The following is a 27382-nucleotide window of genomic DNA, read 5'->3' on the forward strand; positions in this document are numbered from 1 at the left end:
GCAGAAAGCAGCCGTCTTTTGGAGTTGTCTTCCTCCAGAGACGACCCATGTAGTCTATGGGACAAATCTCCTATTTGTTCCTCAGAACCCTGAGGCAAATCCCCACTGACAGACTCTATCGTGTTTTCTCCCTGGGCGCTATACACTCCTCCCATCAAAAGAGAAGGTCCTTTGGCTCTCTACCCTATATTTTTATTCAGCACATACTAAGGTAAAGCATTGGCACAGTCAAAGGACCACGCCTTCAAAAAAGGGGCTGGAGCAACTATTTCTCAGCACTGCCACCACAGCACTCTGCTGCCAGCACTGGGGACGGCAAGTGCAGATCATGTCCCCAAGGGGCAGTGCTGTATTTAATCCCAAAAGTAGTTGTGGACATAGGTGTAGCATAAAAAAATGTCCCTGGCCATCTGAAGCTGTGTCAACACTACAGCTCCCAAACCCCACCGTCACGTGCTGCAGCAGCAGGGAAATACCAGCTCAAAACGTTCCAAGAAAGATACACCCAATGGTAGTTTTTCCCAAGTGCTGATTACAGGGATGGACCTTCATCCCATTGATGCACATTTGTGAGTCTTCAACACTGCTGAAGAATAACTGCTGAAGTATAGTAACGAGCCTGATTTTATTAATTGCTCTTATACCCCCCTCTGCCCCTTCCAATAAACCTGGTGCTCGCTTAGTGTTTACATAAAGGCAAACACTTCCCTGGGCAGAAGTGAATATCTCAGAGCAGGGTAGCCCCATAACCTATAACAACGGTGAGGTCGTTTTGATTTTTCCTTTTCATGCTTTCACTTCCCATGGAGACGACATTATCTTCAAGAGTTCTCTTATCCAGAGCAAGAAAACCCAACTACTTCCTGCCAATTCTGCTGTGACAAGAAGTCCTCAGGCAATATTCTATGACCTTATGTTTTTAGCATCTTCCAGTGAATTACTAGGTTAGTTTGGGTCAAAGTACTTCTGTCCCTAACAGCTGCTGATTTTTAAAGGAGGAAGCATGTCAGACTGACCTGGAATCGACGCATGTCTCTAGGGTTTCCGGCATTTTTTAGGCAATTTTGGTTACATTTGAGGAAAAATTTCAAGAAGAACCTGTGGAGAAAGAGAAATGGACGTTAGCGTCTTATAAACAGTGTGTAGCAGTACTATGTGACATCTGCACATTTGGTCCAACAAAGCCTTATTTACATTAGTATTCTCAACTCAGACAAATCATCCCACTGACCATCCAAAGCGGGAGCAGAGCTTGCATGGGCCCCAATCCAGCAAAATGTGTAAGCACATCCTAAATATTTAAGCATTAAATTAATAGATCTGTTGTGTTAGAGCCATTAAAGTTTGCAGAGTCAGTCCCTCTATCACACTAAATGACCAACCTCATTGTGCCATCCACAGCAACAAGGAAGTAAGAGACACACACTTCAGCACAGCAAAAAGGACAGAAAAATGGCAGCCAAGAAAATCCCCTTATCTTTAATGGGGTTTTGTTTTACAAGTTTGCTGTTGTGTGCAAATCTTGATTTAATATAAAAATACTGAAAATGTTCCATACAGTTGCAATCTCCCTTCCACAATTAAACCCAGTTTGTGCATAAAATTAATGCTCAAATAGTGCTTAGTGGGAGACCAAAACCCTGAAATGAAAAGGGAGGAAATCTTCGTTAAAAGTCTGACTTCACGGAAAAATGAAATATTTTCAATGCAGTCTATTTCCTGACCATACACAGTTCACTGAAGTAGCTATATGACCCTGACATACATCTCTAAGAAAAGACACTGCATTTTACAAAGCCAAAGAAAAAAGCAAACATTTCACTGAAAATATTTCCTTCAGTGTTATGCATCAGTGGACTGTAAACTCATAAAGACAAGTCAATGAATAATAGTGGGTCTCAGATTCCAGGCTTCCTCCCTGAGAGCCAAAGTTTATCAACCTTTTGTCCAAAATAAACTACAGACTAAGGTCTACTAAAGCTCAGCCGTGCAAAATTTAATCCTATGGCAAGTTTAAAACTTAGTGCAACCAGAGCAGCATTACACTTGCAATAACCATCAGTTGACTAAGCAGAAGCTAATCTGACTGCTTCCATATACAAAAGCAGGGTGGGGAATTGTTTGATCCTGTTTTATTTTAAATCAGAAAGGTAACTTTTGCAAGCATCCATCTTTTAGCACCCAAATTGAATGCTAGGTCAGCAGAATTCGCACACAGTGCCACCAAGAAAGGCAAAACTGCAGGGTAAACAGCTTCAGAAAATTCCTTTTTGATGAGCAGCATTCTTTGCCCTGCTCTAGTTGTGATGCCACACCTCAACAGGGCCAGTTTTGGTGCTTGTTCCTCCATGCCAAGAAAATCATACTAGGCAAATGGCTGCAAGGACAAATTGAAACTACAAGAGAGTGTTTTCATTAAAGAAAAGTAAGGTAATGAGAGGATTATAAGATGTGATGCTTGGGATTATCAAGGACTGGATCTACTGACCCAGGAAGTCCCTTCTAGACCTGTGCTCCTAAATAAGAGCAAACAATCAACACAAAATAAACAGCCACCACACTTGAACAGGGGTTTGGAGACACTGTGTTTGTTTACACTAAAATAAAAATCAGTGTAAGCCATTACATTTTCTCATCAAGCAGGTTCTGATATTCAATAACGGGAAGTTGGTGCTATGTGTTGTACATGTGCGTGTCTTTTTAAGCCTCTAATGGCCAGCTGTGACAGCCTGACTCGGATTGTGTAGAACGAGCTGTCAGCACAAATCTTGGCATCTCGAATCCAGACAACTGCTTGCCACCAGGCGAGGGTTTGTACTCGTGCCAGAATGGATTTTGAGAGACAAGCAAATAGGGCATTAATTCCGCCAAAGAAAAACGAAAAGTGGGAAGAGTTCAGGATCTTACACTTCAGATGATGGCTTTCCTGTCAACAGCTCGTCATTTAGCTCATGAGCTATGAAGGGCACGGACATCAGATCCCTCTTGCCCTAAGCTGGCTCTGTCATGTAAAATGCTGGCAGGATCCAGAGACCACCCCTCTGCGCAAGATTGCTTGCTGAAATAAAAAGTCCAGCCATCTGTTGGGAGGCAAAGACGTCCCTGTCAGCTGGTGCCTACAGCCTCGATCAGGCCCTTATGTGGCAAAACCTCTCAGAGCCACTTACTCTTTGAGAAGATGGTGCTGCCATGGGTTTGCTGGGGGATTTTTGGTGGCTTCGCCAAGCGCCAAGCCCAGCAGCTGCCCACTTGGTCTGCCACAGCCCTGGAGAAACACCTCAGCCCAGAGCAGAGCTGGGACATGGAATAGTTAAAAATATCTGTGCTGAAAGGCAGCATCAGCCATGCAAACATGGGAAGCGCCCTGCCAGTCTGGCTTTGCACAGCGTGCATAAGCACTGGGCAATGGGGGTTGGCGGGTTGACTCAAGGGCCCCAAAAGAGATGGAAAGCTCTTTGTGAAGCTCTCCAGAGAAACACTGGGCCTTCCATTCCCTTACAAAGTCTGTGCTCATGTCAGCTCAAATGCTTGGAAAATCATATGAAATACAAGAGTTGCCTATTGGGGTCTGCAAACTCTAACCCAAAGTTTTGAAGTCTAACTCCATTTGTGCTATCTCCCCCACAGAAGTTTCACTAAAATAAACTGCAGAATAAACGAAGCTCATCTATTCAAACCTACCAAAAAAACCCAGGCAAATGTGCAAGCAAACAAAACCTCCTTTGAATTAAATCAACTCCAGAAAAAAATTAACTTAAAAAAATAACAGTATTTTCAGCGTAACTTTCAAGACCCCAAGCTTACACAGCCAAGTTCGCTCACTGCATTTTAAGTAAAAAGTCGCCTGTTTACAGAACACATTCTGCCAAGTGCCGTATTTTTATTCCACTGAAAGACAAAACAAACTATAGGCTGCACTTTGTTTTGGAACACACCAGAGCTGGAGTCCCCCCGGCTACGCGAAAGCATCCCACGCTCATCTCGGCAAGAGCTGAGCGGCTCCCGAGCTGGCACGGCACGTGTCGGCTGACGGCCTCCCCCTGCTTTGGCAGGAAGGCGGATGCGAACAGATTAAGACAAGGGTAGAACGGAGCAATTTGATTTACGGGGTTCAGCCTGGTCTCTTGGTTCCTGCTTTAAACCGCTTGTTCAGGTGCCTTCTTCACCTCGAGTCCGGTCCTGCCAGCCTTGCTCATTAGCAACACTTCACTCTGCAAATATTTCAGATTTAGATTGACAGGACTGGGCCAGGAGAAGTGCCAACAGAGTTGAGCTCTTTGTAAGCATAAACCTCCATCTCCATTTGTTTGCATCTAACTTCTTCACAGTGGGTTATTTTTTTCAGTTCTAACTTTCTCCGCATTTGGCAAGGCTGTATAGCATTAATACTAACCACAGAGGATATATAGCATTAATACTAACCACTGGGGGCTGAAAATCATTCCCAAGATGAAAAAAAATGTGCAAAACACAGGAGTGTCAATAAAATCTGCAACTTTAACCCTCTCTCCAAACTTTTTTGATTGCTGAACACCAGCTCTTCTGCCACAAAAGACTCAGTCATCAATTATACTTACTGCTACCGTTGAAGGTTTATTTTTTTGCATGAATCAAAACATATTTTCTGACTCCCTTCATGACTACTAACGTCCCTGATGTGAAGAGCATTTGTGCATATGGAGCAGAGAAACACAAGCCAGCTCCATGCAAGTCAGCTCAGGTCCAGAAACATGCATATTTCTACAAACACTTGCATTTACTGACTTACATTGCTCTTAAATCAAAGGGCTCCATGCTTCACCCCTTATCCCACAGAGACATGGTTGGAGGATATGGGAGTACAGTTTTGGAGAAAAGCAGTTAATCTTAGATTACACTTAGGTGTGCTAAGATGCAACACAGTGCAGGCTGCAAAAAATGCTCAAGGAGCGAAGCTGCTGAGCAGTTAATCCATGTTGTGGGACTGTACTACTACAAATATCTAAGCAACTGCAAGGACCAATCTAGAGACACAACCTTCAGTTAAATACAAACCTCCAGTCTGAATTGGGCCCCAAATTAACATGAACTTCTGTCTGCCAGGCAGAAGATGTAACAAATGGGTTATTGGTTCTTCTGGGAGTGTTCTCTCCGGTTCTCACAACTGAATAGAAAACTCCTTTTTGGAGATAAAGATTATTTTTTTTCTTAACAAAACTACTACATTCCCAAAAAGATTTTGCTGTCAGCAGGGCTGTGCTTTCACCATTACCCTCTACTCTCTGCTAGTAAGGGGTTCTTACCCCAGCCCAGCCTGCGCTCCCTGGTTGCCCCACCTGCCTTCCCATTCTGTTACTTCTGACTCCTGGCACTGGCCCCCTCCTCACTCCTGCTCCTTCCATCCCCTGGTTCCCCTCATTCAGCTGAAGAATCTAGCAAGCATGCCACCAGTGGAGGTCACTCCACTTGTACAAAATACTCCCTGCCATTCATTGTGGCCCACCTTGTCCATCACACTGCAAACCCTTGGGTTTATGCAATACTCTCCCTAGCAGCATCCCGCTCTTCATCACTGCTAACTACCACGGTGATTTAAATTAAATAAACACACAGCAGAAATAGAAATACTAGCAGTAAAGATGTAAAAGGATTTTGCCCTCCTACTTTTCGTGCCACTACAAATTAATACCCATGTTTATTAAAAATAAATGAAGAGTTAAATTAAAGAAAGCAAGATCTGACATGATCTAGGTTGGCTCTTCTGTCACTTCCCTGAAGGAAATTTAAAGGAACTCAAACACGAAGGCTTAGCAGTAGGATTTTCTTGCCATTGCCACAATAAATATGTCTGTGGAAGGAGAAAAAAATAGTTGGAAAGACGACCTGCTGCATTCCTGATGCTGAAGAAAAGCTTGTTTGTTCCCGATACATTGGAGAAGTTGTTCAAGAACAGTTCATCCATGTGAAAATACGACAGCTGTCGTGCTGCCAAGGTCAGCCAGACCAGTGGCTATCCAGAAAGTGAGTGCCGGTTATACAACTTAAACCTGGCTAGGGCAAACAAAACTGACAAAATGCACCTTTTCTGAGGTATAAGCGCATTTCATAGAAGAGGGCAACTTTAGGCTTGTGGATGAAACACGGCAGTAAGTATATGTGGGTTTGCAAAATTAGTAAAACCAAAATACATGGGCCAGTGCCATAATTAGCAACCGTCCATCAGATAAAAGGATTGCATGCCCATTCTGTATGACATACCAATTCAGCAGAGTACTAAATATGTGCATAAATTTAAATACACAAGCAGTACTAATGGAGACAAAGGTACTACTCACTACTTCAGTACCTGGCAGAACCAGCTCTGCTGTCAGCCTACCTCCCTTCTTCGGTTGTCCAGCACAAGACGATGCTGGGGATGTGATACTACAAATGCAGTTGTCTCAAACAATATCTGATGAGTATTTTATTTCTGGTGAAAACTTGGCATATCAAGAAGTACTGAAGCCAACATAGGGGTGATCCGCAGGGCACCAAGAGGCCGACAGCGCATGCGCTTCAGCCCTTTCACTTGGGTCTTCAGGGTTTTCTATGCGCTTTTCACACTCTTCTCTCTTTCTCAGTCAGTAACTTCTATTGCACCTACTCGTAACTAGATCTAGTTCATAATTTGCCACTAAAATAAAACTATAGAGAAAACGCATTGTTTAATGCAATTTTATTTGGAAAAGTAAATAATCAAAATATAGAAATGTCCCTTTAGAAATTTCAGAAGGACAAAGCTAATTTTTCTTCCTTTCAAGTTGACTCTTCTAACCAAAACCCCGATGTTAAAATGGAAAATTCCCAACTTTTTAAAAATTAAGCTAGAATAAAGCCTTTTTTTCTCCCTTGAACAATAATTTATTTGATATTCCAACATTTTTAAACTTTACTTGAAGGGAGCACTTTTTTTATTCTACTTTGCCAGAGAAAAAAATGTCAAAATAATGGAATTTCCTACAGTATAGAAAACCTGAGCTTAGTCCAGCTCTACTAAAAACTGCAGAAAAAGGAGGGGAAAAAATTTGTTAGCATTTAAGGTATGAAGATTCCCATTTACTAACAAGTCTATTGTTGCAATGTTTTATTCTCGGTTTTGGTTTTTTCCCCTCACAGACCTTTTCGCATACAACTAACTGGTCATGTCAGGTACCCTATTCACAAAAGAAAAATTGAGACATACTCTGATATTTACCAACATGAGGCTGTGCATTGAAATCAAATATAAGCATGGGGAAAACCTCCTATTACCCACATGTTCACAGCTGGATTTTACTTGGCTCTTTAGTCAATAAACAGCAGTAGCTACCTTTTGTGGCATTTTTACAACAGGAAATTTATTCTGCAGAGGAGAAATTAAACACCAGATACAGCCATCTAACTCTCTTCTAAACATAAACTTCTGGAGTTGTCAAACATCCTAATTAAGAAAAAAAAATCCCAAATCTGCTCTCCCTGGATTCACTGTTCTCAGTGATTTAAAATGGAAGCAGAACCAGACCTGTATTTTGCATTTATGCAATGCTAAACAATTCACTGGGTTAAAACCAAAACAAACAAACAAACAAAAAGCCAAAACCAAAAGGCTGGAAAATTATTTATTTTACTAGAAAATATATATATTACCCCTGAACTGCAGAAAAGATCCAAGAAAGGCAATGTGATACAGAAAATAAGCCTCAAGCAGTCATAGTCTATTGACTGAGATTCTTCAGGCAATGCCATAATAATAGAAACAGAATAGTCTACATTATTTTTGTGAACTTGCTCTGACTCCTGGAGCTAGCATTGCCAGGCTTTGCTGCTATCAATACAGTAAATATTCAGCTCAGCACAGCAAACAGCTGAGGAGGCACCCACATAATCACTAAATCAGAAGGTAGGACTGCCCAAACCAGCCTTAAATTACTCATTGCTCGCTTCAGCAAGTGTTCCCAGTCACTCTTCCTCGGGTCTGTGTGTTCTGCACAGTGAAGCACAGCATATCAATTTTTCATCTTGCATCTTCTGGACTTCTCTAACTCTCTGATACTGAGTTATAATGCATCAGAGAAATTTAGAGTAGTTTGGGAAAGTGTGTTTGGCATTTTCTCCCATGAGTGAGTTAAAATCCCAGAGAGACTGTTTTGGTTTCTTCTTCCAGACTTTTAATAAGAAAAGAAAAAGATAACACAACCAAAAAACATCACCACAAAACAGAATTAAAAATAGTCCAGTGGCAGGTTTGAGTGCTCAGTTTTCTGTAATTTAATTTTGCCCTGAGGTCTGACTTTTCAATATTTTTTTTTCTTAAAGTAGTGAAAATCTGAATTTTCTTATATTTCCTTACTTGTGTCAGCTCTATTATCTAAAATTTTTATTAAATTTGAACAGCAGCTACCTTTCTATCACAAAAAGAAAAAAAGTTGGAAAGAGTTTATGCCATCTGTGTACAGAGTATACACGGCGTATTTGGTTTATGACAGCTAGACGCAAGATAACTGAACATACACACGTCCTTTACATTCTATTGACACAAAGAGCACTGCGAGATAAGCGGCGGAGTGCCCGCGTGCCCGTGCCCCACACACAGCTCCGGCTGTTAGCTTACATAGCGCAGAAGCCTCCCAGCTCTGCCTTTCTTTGCATGCTTCAAATCACAGACTATTCTACATAGGCTGATGAGCCATTGCTTTAGCTGAAATTGTGACAGGCTTTCCAGCATTAGAGTGCTTTATTATCAAGTGAGTACAGTCACATAACCAACAGGATTTACCCTTATTTATTTAGGGAAAAAAACCCCAATTGATATTTGATCAATTTGATTTAGTTTAACTACTTTTCCCTTCATTCTTTCCCCATTTCACTCTGTTTCACCCCTCAAATAACAGGATATAAAAGCGGGTTAACTATTTTTAATTTTTACTGAAGATGTTAGACTCTGGGCGCTGGAAAAAATACAAACCAGCTCTGTGGTCTCTCACAGTTCACACAATGCCATTGAATTAGCAGCCACCCCAGAGTCATACTTTTGCTAAAAGAACCTCTGTTCAGTGTAAGTGTTGACAGATAACAGCATTACTGTTATTGTAACATGATATCAGTGTTCGGCTGCCCGCTACCTCAAGGTAAGCTACTGCAGCTTTAGCACGGTTACCAAAAAGCATCAGCAGTACCAGAGTCAGGCACGTCGGAGAGGAGTGTTAATCCAGCCGTTGGAAGCTGTCTTTCTCACACCTGGCGTGGGACCCTAAAACTCATCACCTGGAGCTGAGGGTGCTGAAGACATATTTCTTTCATTAGCTTACTGAGAAAATCATAAAGATTCAGATGGTAAATATTTCATGTGTGGAAAACACATTTCCCACCTTTCCCTGGATCAGGCACATGTAAATCACCTGCATGTGAAATTGTGTGCAATCTGCCTGTGCGTACAATAATTAATGATTCCTCAAATAGCCTGACACCAATAATATCCTCAGATAACATCAACGCAGCAGTGCTATCACCTGAATCTGCAAAATCCAGAGGGTCAGGCTATTTAAAGGACACGTGTGCTCAGTATCCCTTCTGGCCGGAGTCTGAGCCTCTAAAGCGCTGAGAAAAGTTTCTACACAAACAGAGGTGGAGCCCTACTCAAAACCCGCCTGAACAGATGTATCCTTGAATGGTTACGCTCGGTGCAGACATTATGTTACAACAGCACTCCCTCCTGAGACCTGCCTCAGAACCTGCTCCATTTTGTTCTCAAGACTTTCTTTCTTTCAAGTGGAAGATGCTTAATGTTAAAAAAAGCCAAGACATCTGCTTAGACTGACATGGAAATTATTTTTGACCAGATTTATGTGCGGGACCAATGGCCTGAAGAGAGAGAAACGACAAAGAAATACACTCTTAGAGCTCTTATTTGTAACAACCTGTAGTGTATGCCAATAACGAATCAGAAGCACATAAGAAATGAAGAAAGTGATTATTGAGTTCATTCATGTCTCAAAATCATTAAAAATATACCCTCCATGGAGTTTCCAGGTCCAGTGAAATGTAACAGAAACTCAGCGCACGTGCTGAAGCATGCCCACGAGATGCTGGCTCTGCGCAGGCTCAGGGCCTCCGAGCTGCAGCTGCTCCGCCGCCTCGGGATCACCTCCAGCAAGACAGGCATCGCAAGACCATGGGATTTACTGCTGCGATGACACCCCGGTCTCATCTCTTGCATCACTAAATCCTTAGCAGAACTGCAACAGCAATGGGCAGCTTAGAAACACGACTGTAAATCTCCTGTTCGCATAGTCCTGCTATGAAGATGAGTGGAAGTTACCTCACCCGACCCATCTGAGTAATTACAGAGAAATATTCGGAAAGTGTCAGTTGGCAAAAGATTGATTGCATCCCCTCCTAAGACAACTTATGCTTCAAAAAGTAAATGAAGCGTTTGCTTCACGTAAAGTAGGAGCAAAGACCTTATGTGGGGGAGAAAAAATACAATAACTCAAAAGTTATTAAAAGCTAACTTTTAGTAAATTAAAAACAAAACTAAGCTGGGAACTCAGTCGGAGTTGGTGACAAAGGACAACCTGACAGAGATTCTGCTGGGAGATGTGAATTTACTTTTTATAATAACCTATTTTCGTTCTCTTGGGGAAAAAAAAAATCCATTAAAATGAGTCTTTTAAAGAAACTAGTAAAGGTGAGTCTGGAATTAGCTGCCCAGAAAAAAATTATATACATATATATGCAAATGTATACAAGAAAAGTTCAAGCACAAAAATGCTGTGGAAGAAAGTAAAGCACTGCTGTGGGCTCCTGCCCACAAGCTGGACATTCCATCCAGGGGTTCCCATTGTTTCATGATATTTAAGAGAATAAAGCCTTTGCTTCCTCTGCAGCAGGGAGCTCTGGCAATGAGGATGGGATCCGGAGTATAGTTGCTATTTTCAGTGCTGGAAGGAAGCAAAGAGCTGCTCTGTAGAAAGGCAGAGGCAGTTTGTTTGAGCTGTGCATGCGGTGGTTCACCAGGAGAAGATATTCCAGGGGTGTTTGAAGGGGATCCTGCACTGGCTTTAGGTACAAAATGCTGCAGAATTTTTTGTGTGTTTATGGGCAAGGCACCCAGACACTGTAAAATTCATTGTAAGTCACCACAGAAGAAGATTGAAAGAGAAAGGGGAAAAAGAGAGTTTTTTATGAGATGGAGAAGATGATAATGCTATATGTAATGCTGGAGATGCCATAAATAAATATTGCATGCGTGCACTACTTTTTACACGACATTGAAAGAACCGAATTAATCTTAGAAATAATCTCTGCAGCAGACATGTAGAATCAAATCATATCTGCTTATATCACAAGTTTTGGATTAATTACTTCAGAGTTTTTCTTAAAGCAATGGGGCTTGAATATGTAGGAAAGATACTTTTCCTGATGCTCTCTTCTGTGTCAGAGAGATGTGGTAAAGGCATTAAAGCCTGTAGCTACAAAGTTATCTTTGGCACCCACCCAGAAAGGTGATGCAGCTAGCAAGAGTGTTTTCCTTCTGCCCTTGAAGCCAACGACCCAACGAAGCCAATGATCCAGTGAGGGTACCCAAGCTGAAGGACAAAACCAAATGTCCCAAAACTGGAGAGAGTTCAGATCAGGATGCTGGTGACAAGTTGTAACTGGAGCAAGGTAAGGACGTGAGTTGACTGTAATAAAATATATTATGCTCATGCCACTCTGTACTTCGTTGGCTGGAATGATGAGAAATAGCTTATTTAGCATAGAGCTCAACAGACCAAAGACACTGTAAGCACAGAGGCACAGCATTAGATACCCTACATAAAGGAGCAGGCAACAATGTGTGTTATCATCTTTGGAAAGAAGGTGACCTCTGTTAGCAGCTATAGACATCTACCATGGGTCTTAAAACATAGTCAAGTGTTGGGACCTCTCCTGACTTTCTGGACGTCTGGCTGTGTCACCAAGACGCCTTTCTGCGTGAAAGCAGGGATGACAGCTGTGACCAATAGGATTCATAGCCAAAAACACAGACCATCAGGGCTTACAAAGTCCTATGTAAGTACTGCATAATTAATATTTTTCTGTATCACTGTAGAGGAGTGAGGACAGCATCAGCAATGGAAAAAAGGTTTAGAATGAGCAGTTAAATAACCATGCCAGACGGTTAGAGCAGAAAGGTTCTTGTTCACCTACCTCATAACCAATGAAAGTCAAAATTAATTCAATAGACTAGGAAGTGTTTGCAACTTAACAATCTTTTCTCTATATATTTTATGTTCTATTGTTCTTTTGAGAACAATTGTGCCAGCAACTGGCAAAGAGTAAAGAGGATCAGCAAAAACTCACAGCTGCCTCCCTCTAGCACCTCCTTGGAAAAAAAAACTCCTCATAAATGTAAACATAACTAACAAATCTCACCCAAAATCTTTCCAACTAGACAGTAGATTAAAATCATCAAGAACCCTACATGAGTACTGAATATTGATAATTCTTTTTTCACTCAATTCTGTAGCTCTGATCAAGTTCTGCTAAAGGTATAATTGTATAATAGTTAACTTAAACATTGAAACACTATATCCTTTCTATAATACATACATATCACCAACAAAAAGGCTGAAATCCTGTGTGATGATTGGCTAAACAATGTGAACCTAGATGACAAGATCAGGGTCTGATCTCAGAGAGATTAATACGCACCTAGAGAAAATATGAATTTTCATCTTCTCCAGTGAGTTGAGACTCCAGAGTTAACTAATACAGGAAACAAAAACACAGCCATATGCCCAAAGGCTTGATGAACCTCATTTGCTGAGTTTACAATATCATGTTTTAAAACCCTGCCTAATCTCCAATTAAACATTAAGAGGGAGTTTGAAGAAATACTGTGCTGTGTCAATGACAAACTTGTCAGCAGATGTGTGTTAGACAACATACTAAAATACCCTCATATCAACTTGTCAACAATAACCACCAACCAACAGATAACCCTGACAAAATAATACTCAGGACTTGATTCAAAATGAAGAAGAAAGTACAGTTAAATGTACATTATCTAAACAAGTTGTATGTGATTTCAGTGTCTGTTAAATGAAATAACATTACTCCAAGTTTCAAGGTATGAATCATTCTGATTACAACTGAATGACCAAGTTACTACCCTCAAAGTTTTCTTCCATTGTGCAGTATAACTATGACAAGTGCAAAATTACTGCACTGTTCCCACCCCTGTAATGATGCTTCTCTGCCATCCTGGAGCAGTAGCATTGCCTATCTACAGCCGGATTTAGCCTTGGCACCTTCTGAGTCCTCCACCAATTTTTTGCACAAAGTTCACTGATATAAAGAGGTAGGTTTGGCTCACTGTATTCTCCTTCTCCTCCTCCTCCTAAAGGAGAGCATGAAGATCCATCCCTTCATGTAAAAGATTCCTGGTGCTTAGTACAAGCAGCTAGCTGGAACTAGCAAGGACACTGAGGAGAAAACTTTCATCCTTGCAGTAAGTGTCTTGGGACTTGTTATGACTACAGGTGGCCAGGCACTTGACTTTGTGTCTCTCCTGAAAGACAGCACCTCGAGCAACGCAGCACTCCCTAGTGTGATCCCTCTTCAGTAGCATCTAAAAGGGAAGCGTACCTCCTACTGAGTCACCAAACACTGCTTCCCACAGTAGTGAGGCTTTTCCTTAGAGGACTCTTCTTTAGAATAAAAATTGCCAGTGTAGTGATGTGGTGCCAATAACTCCATGTGCTTTTGCTTTTGTATGTTTTGATGGTTGCTTTTAAAACCTGGGTTTTATTACATAATGGGTTACAGCCAAGTGACGCGTCTCAGGTTTTGAAATGATGTAACTTTTTTGCAACCAGACACGATCTTCTTGATCTCCATCCAGTCACTTAGAAGGCACATTCTAGTGTTCACATACATATCCCTTTTAAAGCAAGAGACAAATACAGTCTGCATTCCTTGGTAACAGTTTTAGCTTATTTTTTAAATTCCACTTCTAAAGATCACAAAATAGTGAAACAAAAATTTAATTTTTTTCTTTAATCAGAGGAATATTCATATCGAATTAGAGGCAACAATGCATTTGAGATACAGAAACCAAGACTGAAAGCAGAGCTGGCAGAACATCCCAGAAATGTCTTGCCTTTGTCCCACAGAGAATCATGCTTTTAGGATGTCCAGGCAGAAAATTTTCTGGAATTTTAAATATGTTAATAGTTCAAAGTACTGATGACTCAAAGCCAAAACCCCAAATTGGAAAGTTCCTGAGCTCTGGGCAACATTCAGTCCACAGTTGTAAAAGAGTGAAACAGAAATTCAGATGGAAACATGCATGCCTTTTGTGAAGTTCTAATCTGAGGTTGGCACCTGACCAGAAATAACCGGTTCAGACCCCATCTTGGAGACCTGACCTCAGGACCGAAAAGACTCTAGAATAAAACGGAAACGTCTTCCTGAAACGTGAGAGAGGCTGGTTTCTCTCTTGTTGCACTGTCTTTTTCCAAACTATCTCCACCCATTACTTCTTAAAGGACATTGGCAAATGGCACCCCTTAGGCTGTATAAATCTCTGCAGAAGGAAAGGCATAATTTTTCTCCCATCACAAACCTTCCAGTCTAATATTTGACAGCCTAGATCAGGTGCTGTCCAAACATTTATTAAAACATTTTAAATGATGAATATATCCAATTATTACTATTAATGCAGCTAATACTGACTAATGAGGGGGAAACATACTAGCTTGTGTCCCGCAATTCATTACCCCTGCCTTGTCAACAATTCAAAGCCCAAAACCTAATCATCCATACCGGGCCCTGTTATATTTCACACGTCACATTTAATAAGTCACTCAGTGCCTATAAATTAATGTAACATGTCGGCGTTTATGAGTGCGGCTTTGTCGCTGTTAACAAATGATGTGCTGGCCTGGTCTGCTGCAGCTCAGCAGTGACAAATGATGGAAGATGATTTCTCTCCAAACTATAAACTACCCACTGGGGACCACAGCAACACATGGATACACATATGCACATGGGCACATGTGTGCACACGCATGTACACACACACTGTGTACGGAAATGGAGTATAATATAAAGAATGTGCACCTGCATATGCTTTTATAGCTATAATTCATACATTTTAATGCAGAATATTTTTCAGTCCAGTCATTATATTTTATCAACATATATCGTACTTATTCATACATGCACATATATGCACACTAGATACCACATAGTATTATAGGAATGTATCTACAACTCTTCAGCAAGCTTAGCAAAAAAACATCTACTGTTTGTATCATGTTACAATTTCACTTGCACTAGTTTAGGCCAACCAAGTTTATAGAACAATACTACATACAGGTAGGGCAGATGGATTTACAATTAGTCTGAACACCTGTAATATTTCCATGCTTAGTGCTTCCGTAGCCAACCGCAGATTGAAACAGAAATGAAACACCATAGACTTCTATTGCAAAATGTGATGCTAAACTGCAGATGACTGGCACAGCACCAATAGTTTCTTTTTCTTGAGCAAAACTGTTTTTTTTTAACTGTATGAATAATACATAACTTAAGAACTTAAAGGCACACAGTACATGAAGGAAAAAAGTACATGTCATATACGTATACTGTTTAACATGCTTCTTCCTATTTTCCTGCAAGAAATGTAAGCATTGGAAAGTAACAAGGAAAATGTCGGCATCTTTTTGGTTACTTTGGTTACAGCTGTGGCAGGTTCAGGATTGATGAAAGACATCTGGATCTACATACGGTTGCATTAAGTACTATATGCAGTAGTAAAACTGCATGTTGCAAATGCACGCTGTGGCCAGGAGGGAAGTTGTCACTAGAAGCAGCTTTTATAGAGCTCAACTGGTTTGTCAGTAGCAGAGGAAGATGACAGATAAGGAAAGGACCTCTGAGAACTGGGCTCCTAGTCCCTAGGAAGGCTGAATCTTACCAAATCACAGACCAGGGCTGCAGTTTTGGCTTTTAACAAAGCTTTCCCGATGGTAATGCCAGTTTTACCCTTCTGTTCTCTTTTGCATCAGTGATGTATCTCCTGTGTTACAGCAACAGATTCTTTATGAAACAAAACATATTCAAATATATGCAATAGTTTGAAAAGTTTAACTGAGATGTGAATGCATTGGTGATGAGCCCACAGCCAGTCCAGGAGTGAGATCTGACTCTGAATTTTCTGGGTACTTTTTAGCCTCTGTTGGGAAATGACGGTCTGTAAAAAAGAAACTTTTGTGGGAAAGAGTCATGTCTGAGGGTCTGCCAGCATGAAAAAAAACGTTCAGAGAAAAACCTCCAATGCGTCAAAACATCAGCTTTAGATAGTTTATAAACTAAAAGCATCCTTTCCTGGTAAAACACAAATCTTGCTTGCAAATTTTAACGAAGTAAAAAAGTTAGAAAAGCATTTAAAAGGTTGACATGGAAATGATAGCATTTTTACTCACAAATTTCCCTTTTCTCTTGGACCACTGACTCACAGATAGCGCAGTGATTTTTGTTGTGGGTTTGGGGGTTTGGTTTTTTTTAATCCTAGTTTCAAACCAGAAAACTCTTGAAAGGCCTCTGGCCCTGGAGAAAGGTTTCCTGCATCTGTCTAGCAAAAGCCCCACAGACTTTTGTCCTGTGACCCCCTGGGGCTCAAGCCACAGAAGCTAAGCACATCTCTGAGGGAGCATCACACTTCTAGCAACACTGTGACATGGGAATCCCTGCACAGCTACATGGCACTGAATCTAGGACAAGTCACAGGTACTGAGATTTATTTTCACCTCTTAGGAACAAACAGCAAAGGCACACTGAGCGGTGCTGACACCACTAAGATCCCCTTTGCCAGCCGGAGCTGGGAGACCTTCCCAAGCTTTCTGCCCAGGCAGCACAGACAGAGGTGGGCTTCTCCAGAGGCCAGTTCTGGGCAGGAGCCCAGCTCAAGTGCTCCGAATTGTCTTTGGAAAAAACTTGTCTTTCCATAGCCTCTGTGGAGGGTGGCCAGCTTCCCAGTTTGGGCTTTTCCACTGCGCACCAGGGCTAAGTTGTGCAAATACCCCCTTGAAAGATGCCTTCTTACAGAATGGGAAATTTTAACCTTTCTATAAATACTGTCTCAGAAATGTATGTACTTAAACAGTGCTCAAAACACTTTAGGTTTCAACCACTGACAAAGGTTTGCTCTTCGCTTAATGCCAGCAGCCATGACTCAGTGCTTCCGTGTTCTACTGAAGCAGCAACACTGAACAACAGTGCAGCAAAAAGTCATACTTATTTTCCAGAATCAGTCCACCCTGGAAGGGCCATCCAGTGGTTAAAATACTAGACCAGAACACAGAAGACCTAGATTTGTATGTCTGCTTGGCACACTTTGTAAGCTTTTAGGCTGCTAAAGATGCAATTAAGCCCTCTTGAAAGTCCTACTGCACATTTTACTGCATCTTTAGAAGTCAAAACACCTTTAAAAATCTAGGTTTAAATCTCTCTCTGTCTTCTTTTCCCATCTCTAACATAGGGATCATGACACTTCCCTAGCACACAGGTACTGTAAGGATAGATAAAGACAAAGACACTTTCCAAAAGGTGTCACACGTATCTAGGATTGTCTCATCTATTGCTGGCATTAAAAAAATCTTAGATATTTTTAAAGACTTCTGATATGTAAAGGGGGAAACTATGTAGGATTTCACAGAAACTTTTTTTTAAAAAGTCTATGAAAATTATTCAGTACAGTCAGTATCAGTGAAAGAAGCACACTTACCAATTTGTTTTTCTAGGTCTGGTACAGGGTTTTTTGGTACTTCATACCTTTGGACTAATAGATATGGTAAAATTTTGTTGAAAGGCTTGAGCATCAATGCTCCCACACTCTATGTAATTGGGCACTACCCCGTGCTGGAGGAAACTGCTTCGAAGCACAGCCTGAGGTCAGCCACGGCACGGCAGCGTGCAGTGCATAACAGCAAAGGCTAGCTGACCAATTAAAGCTAAGTGATGCCTTGGTGTCCCTGCAGCCTGCCATTTGCACAATGTTAAAGGGTATAAAGACCCTGGAAACCCAGGACCACATTCCAGCTAAGCAATACAGAGACCTCTTATGAGACAAAATACAGAAGGGGGAAAAACAAGACCCCCAAGATATTTAATATTTTAACAATTTCACAAAATAAAATTTATTTGGTAATTGGCTACTAAAATGTGTTATTTTCCCCTAAAAGCCATATTGTATTTCCAGCACCTAACTCAGAAATTATATAGTGCAAACCCTTCCTCCAAGTAACTCTGTGACAACCCCTGGCACGCAGAAGTTGAGACCATTATCCCTGAAGAAAACCAAGTTGTTTGAGCAGCTCAGCTGTACGGCACCCCCAACACTTTTTTTTTTCAGTCCCATTCTCCTCAGTGTCCTGTTGTTCATTTACCATCTCTAGTCCTTTCAGGCATAAATTTTGTGTGGCAATACTATATTATTTGTAGAGAAATCTGACCTGCCGGAGCCCTCCAGGTACTACTGCAAAAGACATGATATATAAGAACAATCTATTTTTTTCCCCCCTACATACACATTGAGCTTTAAATGGGCAGGAAGAAAAGCAAAAAGTGAAATGAGTGGCTAACAGGAAAGCTTAGTAACGTACGCATGCCACAGCAGTCCCGCTTAGCTCTGAAAACTTAGGAAACTCCATGAGAGAGGTGGAGCCTTTGCAATAAAGCTACCACACCGGCACTGCTGGAGAAAGCTTTTAAAAAGGAAAAAAGTAGAATTACCCTGTTGCAAGGGATTCATGGAATCTCTGAAATCTCCAAGAAAAGAAGAGAAATCTGCATGACAATAACAGTGTTTCCTTCTCTGAGGGACCCACAGGGCTCACAAAATCATACAGAAAAAAACACAGCTCTTTTCAATTCAGCCCATTGTATAGAATGGCGAATGTCACAAGGTTTATTTTATAATGATTTATTATCAAGAAAAATAAGGGCTCAGGCAGAGACATATTTTTTCCAAGAATTTATTGTTCACCAAAATGGTTTGTTTTGCAGAAACATTTCTTTTTGCTCTATTTTTTTCTGGCAGTTCCTTTCGGCTTCATCCTAGAGCTGCCTTAATCCATACTTTGCTTTGCTTTGCGAGAGGTAAATTTTAAATCTTCACCTCTTCTGCTACCTGCTTGTCTCAGGCTTCCCCTGAACAGGGATGCTGCATCTGTAATCACTGCTAAACCACCACCTTTTCCTCCTTGCACCATACCTGTCTGGCTCCTCCCTTCTGAAACACTAAAGATCACTCAGACCTCCAGAGTGCCAAGAAGGGAGCAAAGCGCTGCCAATACAAGACTCAGTCCACTGCCACCACAGACACATGCCTGAATCCCACAGTGAGGATCTCCTTTGCTGAACTGTGCTAGCAAAATCAGTGCTGGGGAACATGCAAGCAGCCCAGGAGTAGAGGAGCAGCCCAAGCACATCAGCTGGAGCAAAGGCTGGTGCTCGTGTTTGGGGACTGGGTCCCTGAGGGAAACAGGCGAGCAGAAACTCAGCTGGAGGAACATCCTTCCTAATCTCTGTAAGAGCAACAAAATGAGCTGCACGGAAATGAAGGGCTTTAACCAGCTCTCCTTACCATCTGCCTGCGTGAACCAGCATCTCTACAAAAACCCTGGCTAGGTGTGTGTTGCATGATCCTGTGCTATTTCAGTACCCCCATAGACTTCAGCAGTCTGCCTTCCATATGTGTTCCTATTGCACTTCCTTATTATAGCAGAGAGACAATTTATATTCTTTATGTACTTAGTCCCTATAGCCATCATGCCAGTATTCTGTTTTCATAGGGGAGGAAAATAAGTGACCTCACAAGGCCATGCAAAAGTTTTTTGGGAAGAGAAGGCATTCCAGTGCATGGACTAGTACTCTGGCTCTGCTAGTGACTGAGTTTCTACTCCAGTAATTATTTCTTTTAATTAGAAAAGCAGAAGGGTTAAAAAAATTAAAATAAATTCTACCTCAGCTGCATCTTCCACCTAGGACGAGCGCTCGGTTCATGAAGTAGATAAACCAAAAACTGCGCAGGGGAAGAAAACTCAAAGTGCACTGTATGTCCAAGCTAACCTGATGCAATTCCACATATTCAGTAACAAAAAAAATAAAGCGAAAAGTAGGTCAGAAAAGCTGACAGAATTAATCACAGAAAAGATGAATAGGAAATTTGATGGAAATAAGATCACTTTTCATGATGAATTCATCGTCAGTGTTTAATTGAGTACAATGAACTTGAAAATGCACTGGGCAAATGTCTATATTAGCTGGACTGCTGAATGTTTGTTAGCTGTTAAGATACATAAACTGATCAATAGTGTAAAACAAAGGAGCTCAGGTATGCATGTGTACTCATACATCACTTCAATAAATTATCCTGGGTGTTACAACTGGGGGAAGGGAGGGGGGTGGATTTAGAACAATCATTTTGGGATCAAGAGCTAAATCATTTCAACCACATCTTGATTTCTGCAAAACTCGGCAGGAATTATGAGTCTTAACAGCATCTCAACAATTAGCATATTATAAATACAAAAATGATATATTAAAGCAAGAGGAGAAAAAGGCCAGCATTTTACACCTACAGTAATATAATTCCACTACTTAATGCAAAGTAACAGGCATTAGAGTGTTTGGGATCCTCTTGTATAGTGTTATCTGCTCTATCAGTAAATGAGACTATGTGAACAGTACAACCTATAAATAATTCAAGGCCTGAGATGGCAATTATAGAACCATGCACAACCAGCATGAATATTTTATGAAGGCTAAAACAGCCCTCAGAATGAATCATGGATAGATGAACACACACACATACACACACACTCAGCTGTTGGCCAAGTATTGCTTCCAGATATGGTTTATATCTGATCCTCAGTACATCTAAAAAGAAATTTCCTGAACACAAAAGTCAGAAGTTACATCTGTATTTTTATATATTAAAAGATATTAAAAAAATAAATAAAGTGACTGTAGGGAAAAAAAAATGTTATATTGGTGAGGGAAAATGTTTGTTTCTGTCCAAAGATCCTGGTAAGAATTCTAAACAACTTTTTCCTGTGCACAAAATGTGGTTGACAAAAGCAAGCTATGATGTACATTGGTCTGCAAAATCTGCCCCTAAAGAAGGACTTGCCTACATGGAGATATTTACCAGTAGAGATATACTGGTATAACTTCCCATATGGGCACTATTATTGCAGCACAAGAGCGTCCACATGGGAGTTACAGCAGTATAACTACTCCAGCATAATTATACGGGTATAATTATGCCAGTAAATTTCCCTGTATTAGCAAGCCCAGAGAAAACCTCCCTGTAAGGAGCACGGCACTGCTGCATCCTGCCCCAGCGCACAGCCAACGGGCCTGCAGCGAAATACAACTTGGAGCAGAGATCCCCAAATCCTGCTCCCAAGCCAGGGCGCTCAGTGGCACATGAGTAAATTGATAATGCACTAGCAAAAAAAAAAAAAAAAAAAACATAAAAAAAGACTTTTTAAATGCATATCATGCCTATAGACATGTATGTGCACACATACACACTATTGATATACTACATATAAATATACTACATATAAATATACATACATTTATTTATACTAATTTACATTTTAGAACATATGTGTTATAAACACTGTCTGATTAGTCCACGGATCATCTCTTTGAAATAAGGATGTATAATTTCTCCCATTCTCTAACTGGTAAAACTAAAATACACAGTTAAAACACCACAAGCTATTAAAAGAAACTGGACTGGAACCTGAGTGACCATCAGATAACTCTTCTACGTGAAATATAAACAGATCTTCGATAGCTTGAAGATTTCACATGTGCAAATAAAACTGACAAGACTGGGTTTGGGCGCACGGCAGTCTACACACATGCTTGAGAAATAAAGACTGAAAACAGAAAAGTGATGGACCTACGGAGGGAGCATCAGATGTTTCTTACTAATCTTAATACATTTTTGCCCTTTTTTTTTAAGCTCTAATTGGGTCTTTCATTTGCATCTAAAAAAGGATCGTTTAAGGCTACAATTTAAAACGATGCATTGCAGACAGGCTGCCGAGTCCTCCTGCAAGGATGTGCCCATGAATAGGGTCACAGTGTCACAGACAGCACAGAGAGCACGAACTCACCCATCTCACTGCCTTTTCCTGCACGACCCCTATAATTTTGTGGGTTTGGCAAACACAAGGGGCAATTGTGTCAGCCAGGGTCAAGCTGCCATTGTGGGGGGTTTGTGGGCAGGACTGGTATCTGAGGGAGAGGGGTTGTGTCACGCTGGGTCAAGATACTGCAATTGTGGGTGCCAATTTGGCAGCTACGAGGTGGGTTGCAGTTGTTTTCCAGGGAGGGAAGAGAGGACCGTACAGGCAGCTCTGGAAGATATAGTTTGAACTGAAGCTGTATCTAGAAGGTTTGGCACTGAGAAGGAAGGAAGTGAAGTTAGATGAAGGAAGTGGGGACACTGCAGAGGCACAAAGCATCTGGGAGCTGCAATGGTTTAGGATATCTGTAGGGGAAGATGCAGCCTCCAAAGGGATCGGTGACTTCAGCATCCTTTATTGTCATGAGTATATCATCTTACTCAGCAAATAGGTGCATTTTCTCCAGCAGCAGAACCTGGAAAACAACACATCCCTCAGTGTGTATGCCCATGAGAAACTGGTATATTGGGGGAGAGGTTTCACAAGTGCATTTCACAGCCTAATTCTACTTTGGAACCACCTCCTAATTCAGCCTTTTTTCCTTTCACCTGCCAATGCACTTCGAGATGCTGAATTGTGAGTCAAACTGTAACTTGAACGTGATCAAACTCCTGGCACATACAGTTCCAGCAAAGCAGAACTGTGGAGTTTGGTTTTTCTCATTTAAAGGCAGTGAATAAAAAAAAATCATGAACAGAAATGCATACCTTGAGACCACAAGTCCAAAGGAAATACTCTGCTAATTGCAAGGGTGTATTAAAGTCATGAACTAAGTAAACTAATTTGCTCTTGGCATACTTTCTATACCTCCCAGGTTTCTGTTTAGAACCTCTGTTTAGACATTTCACAATCTAAATCTGGTGAAGTCTGAAAAAGGCCTTCAGAAGAAGGGGAGAAAAACTCAGGCAACTGGTGTAATAAGCAGCTTTTGGAACTTGATCTGGTTTTCTATTAATTTGCAATAAAGATTTGATTTCTAACTCAAAAAAAATCTGAATGGTTAATCTTTTATTTTCATTATTTTGACATTTCTGTTTACCTTTTAGAAATGCTATCAGAGGCACAATGTGGCATTGGAAAGCTAAATGCTAACACATGGAGAGCTCTACGACTGCAAAAATTTCTCTCATACTTTTGCAAATACCAGAGCCAAAATCAACAGTACAAGTTTGATTTTCTTCGTCATGAATTGACAGCTTATTTATCTCTAAGGAAGAACTTTCTAAACCCCTTAAGCTTCCAAACAACTGAGGAAGGATTCTGCTGACTATTCAAAAATATTGGTGCCTCATAAAATTATAAGCTAAATTATTCAATTCTTTGTGTGTTCCTTCCAAAAGGAAAGAAGTATGCACTATGAATTGCAACAGACTTCATGAAAACAAAAGTCAAAGGACAGATCTGCCAAAAAACTTCCTTATTAGGAGGGTGTCTTTCATCTGATATTAAACCTGTGATTATCTGTACTGTGCATAAAGTCCAGCTAAACAATTTTCATGGTATCAGCTGACCTTAAATACATATAGACCTTCAAACACTTGGTCAAGTCTCATTAAAAGTCAAAGTTTAACACATGCTTCAGTATGTGCAGAACAATGACAGATTTACATGAAATGCTCGATTACTTTCTTGAATTACGGCCTTCACCACTTCATACTCCAGTGAAGGTAAACATGATCCTCCTCATAATCCTGGATGATGCCAATGCTTCATTACAGCAACGAGAGCACAGGCATTGCCAAATTGCCACTGCCTGCAGCAGAAATAATGATTTCTGGTGACTGTTAGGCAGAGTGAGATGCTACGTAAACACGGTCCTGGAGCCGTACAGGAGAGAACATAACCCTGCCGCTGCAGTACCCAGCTAAAGCAAACTCGGACCCCCTCAGCCGCTAGCTGCTGTGTGTCGGCATCTCCCACAAACGCTGCCTTCCAGTGAGCTAACTGCTTGTTTGCAGTAGAGACTTTAAATCAATACACAGCATTGCTGGATACTTTCGTTCCTAACAGATCAAGTATTCAAATGTGCAATCCAAGTAACATTCCGCTTGCCAGTAAAACACCCAATGTAACTCATTCACCCATGAAAAGAGCTGTGTCTGAAGTCATCTTTATTTACAATGTGTTTGTGCCATATGTTTGTTTGGAAAGTGGAGGATGAGTTGGAGTAGGTGGCATCTCTTATAGCTTCCTTTTCACACGCTCCGAATTCAGACTCCAACAGTCTGAGCCTTACAAGGCAGTTACTGAGGAGCAGAGCAAGGCACACATTTTTTTTGCACCAAAACTACATAACATATTTGCTGTGAAAGTGGTCCGTTGGCATGAGCTTGTAAATCAGGAGTCCCCTGTGCAAAATATGGAGTCACTCTGCTCTAAAACCGGTGTAACAGAAATATCAGACCATGCACCACTTTACTTCTACCGCCCAAGCTGCAAAGTGGGTATAAAAATGACCGATCAACCAGGAACAGGCTATGAGTTTTTCTGAACATCAAACTGGTAAAAATTCAGCATTTTTATTTGTCGTAGAAGTCTGAAATTTTGAAATTTATTTTCCTCTGAAATTAAAATAAAAAACAACATGCTGTGAAAAAACTAGAAATTGTACCTGGAATACCAGAATCACCTTATGCAAGGCATGAAAGAAGTATGCAATACGGTGGGAAATCTGCAATTTCCTCAGACATCCTGCTGGCCACGGCGATGTATACCATGGTGAAGTGAAACTTGACAACAGGAAAAAAAACCCAGAATTCAGGTTTTCCTGTTTCAAGCTCTCAGATGACCCTATCCTTGGAGCTAATGGAGAAATCTCAGAGAGCAGGAAAGAGCCCACAAGGAAAATATAAAACCACCAGGAGCAGGAGGTGTCTCCAGCTGTATCATACAACATTTTCATACACTTATTTTTCTAAAGTAAGAGACCTTTTTCCACCACAAACTGCAAGTAAAACATCACACCATAAAATCAAATATATGTTAAAACCATGCCTGAATGTATTCAATAATAAAAAAAAAAGCTATTATTGAAAGCACAGTTCCATCCTGAAACTGGTATTTTTGTAAGCAATTGCATCCAAAAGGGATGGCTTGTTTCTAGGTTACTCTGCAGAGTGGCTGTCTCAAGAGAGATGAAAGAGCAAAGGTAGGTCTTTCCTGTATATCCCTATCAAGATATTAATGGATGTGATGGGAGAACGCCTGAAGTGATGTCACTGGAGGCAGAGTGCACACACTGTTATTCCATAATGGAGCAGGAGAGATGAGCCACAAACACTAGAGAGGGAGAATGCTGATGAAAATCAAGTAAACAATAGCGAAATGGAAATTCATTTGGAATAGAAGCTTTTGTGAAATGGGATAAATGGGCACAGTTAAGTCCTCACAAAGGGGATGTGGACCATATGAAGGAGCAGAATAAAAGGAACAGCAGCATCTGATACTACAAAACAAGTCTCTACAAGAGACTCCACCGTTCAGAGGGTCCTAAACCCGTGTGTTCCACTCTGTGAACCCATTCAAAAATGTCATCCTGTAGGGCCTTTCTAACCTACTGCAATGCAACACACGTAGCGTTTTTGTAAGTCAGCAAAGCAACTCATTTTTGAGGATTGTCACAAAGCAACAGGAAATGCATCTTGCAGCATAAATGGTCATCCAGCATAGAAGGGAGATTTTGTGTTAAAATTATATGTGCACACACATAAAACCAGTTCCCTGGGGTAAGAGACATTACATAACACCCCTACTATTTGCTAAATGTAATTTCTGTTTACTGAAATAAATGAAGACAGGTAACTACTGTAACCGCAGAATTATAATAATGAACCGGCCAACAGATGGCAGCTAAACCAAATCACTTGATTTAAATAAGATCTGCATTCTCTTCAATCGGGCAAGTTTTGCAAACAGATTTAAGTCGACTACCAGATAAAAATCAAGCAATTTCAGAGTCATGCTTGCTTGTAATGGATTATAACTTTACTATGAATTATGTCTCTGAACCTGCATGTGTATGAAACCAAACAGTACTACTGTGGCAACTGATTGGGGGGGGGGGGGGGGTGAGGGGGAAATATCTCTCTATTTAATTTTGCTCACCAATGATATCATTAATACAATGAAAATAATGTGCTGTGCATGAATCTGGCTTCTGATGGCAGCACTTTGAGATACTGAAAAAATACAAAGCCGGAACAGAGTCCTCAGGCAGTCAGTGAATATGAATTAAAAAAAAAAGCACAAGAGAGCTTTCTGGCCTGAGGTTAGAGGCAGAGGTTGGCATTATTTTACATTAGAAACAATTCACATTCAAAACTGTAATTGATAGCAGTGAAGTGTTAGGGAAAAGAGACTGTGGTGTTCAGGCAGGCTGACCTGCCAATCAAACTCAACCTTTCTTTGAATGAATAAAAGCTTCATTGCCCTATTTAGTGCTGCCTGCCCAGATCCACATAAGTACCCTGTTTGTCAAGTTTATGTGCACTGCCCCAAGCTACTCAGACACCCATGCTCAGTAATAACTTGAAATCATCAGTGATTTTTGATAGGGTTTCTTTTAAAACATTTAGTGTTAATTTTACTAAGTCCCTGGGACTTAAAGAAACAGGAGGGCAATATTTCCACTCTGCTTTGTACAAAGACTGACAGACAATTGTGCTGCTGCTATAGTTAAGGTAGAGAGAGGCTGTCGGCTGTTTTTTTTTTTTTAAACATCTGTGAAACCCTGTAGTCTGAATGCTGCAGGCAACAGCTCCTTATCATTACAGGGAGGAAATGCTTGTCTTGATACCTTTTTTTTTTTTTTTTTTGCCTCTCCTCCAGGCAGGAGAGCTCTTGTAAATAGAACAATTGGCCCTTTGCTAACCATTTGATGGGAGATTTCGGTTTTTCACGATTCCTTTCCTCTCCCAATTGCTGCCAGTCCATTACGCCCCTTACAGCACCAAATGCACTGCTCTCATCCTGATGCACTTATGAGTGCCGGAGACAACAGAATTATTTGCTGCAGTCACGTTGTTCTTTTTGTTTGCAAACAGACTGCCTTTGGAGGTCTGCCTGTCTCTGCTGAGAGGTGCAGTGAGTGTTCAATGCTGAACACATTGGCCAATGTGGTTGATCAC

The 27382-nt window shown here is 40.9% G+C and overlaps 1 protein-coding gene across 4 annotated transcripts in view; it reads right to left on the reverse strand.

The window, feature by feature from the left end:
- Positions 1-27382, reverse strand: part of EBF1 (EBF transcription factor 1) — a 282991-nt gene that overhangs the window by 104611 nt on the left and 150998 nt on the right. For all 4 annotated transcript variants that reach the window (XM_064458571.1, XM_064458570.1, XM_064458569.1 and 1 more), the window contains exon 7: positions 1017-1098. In XM_064458571.1, coding sequence (XP_064314641.1) covers positions 1017-1098 — 82 coding nt within the window. The remainder of the gene's footprint in view (positions 1-1016; positions 1099-27382) is intronic.

Source organism: Phalacrocorax carbo, chromosome 8 (assembly GCF_963921805.1).
Source record: "Phalacrocorax carbo chromosome 8, bPhaCar2.1, whole genome shotgun sequence".
Taxonomy (NCBI): domain Eukaryota; kingdom Metazoa; phylum Chordata; class Aves; order Suliformes; family Phalacrocoracidae; genus Phalacrocorax; species Phalacrocorax carbo.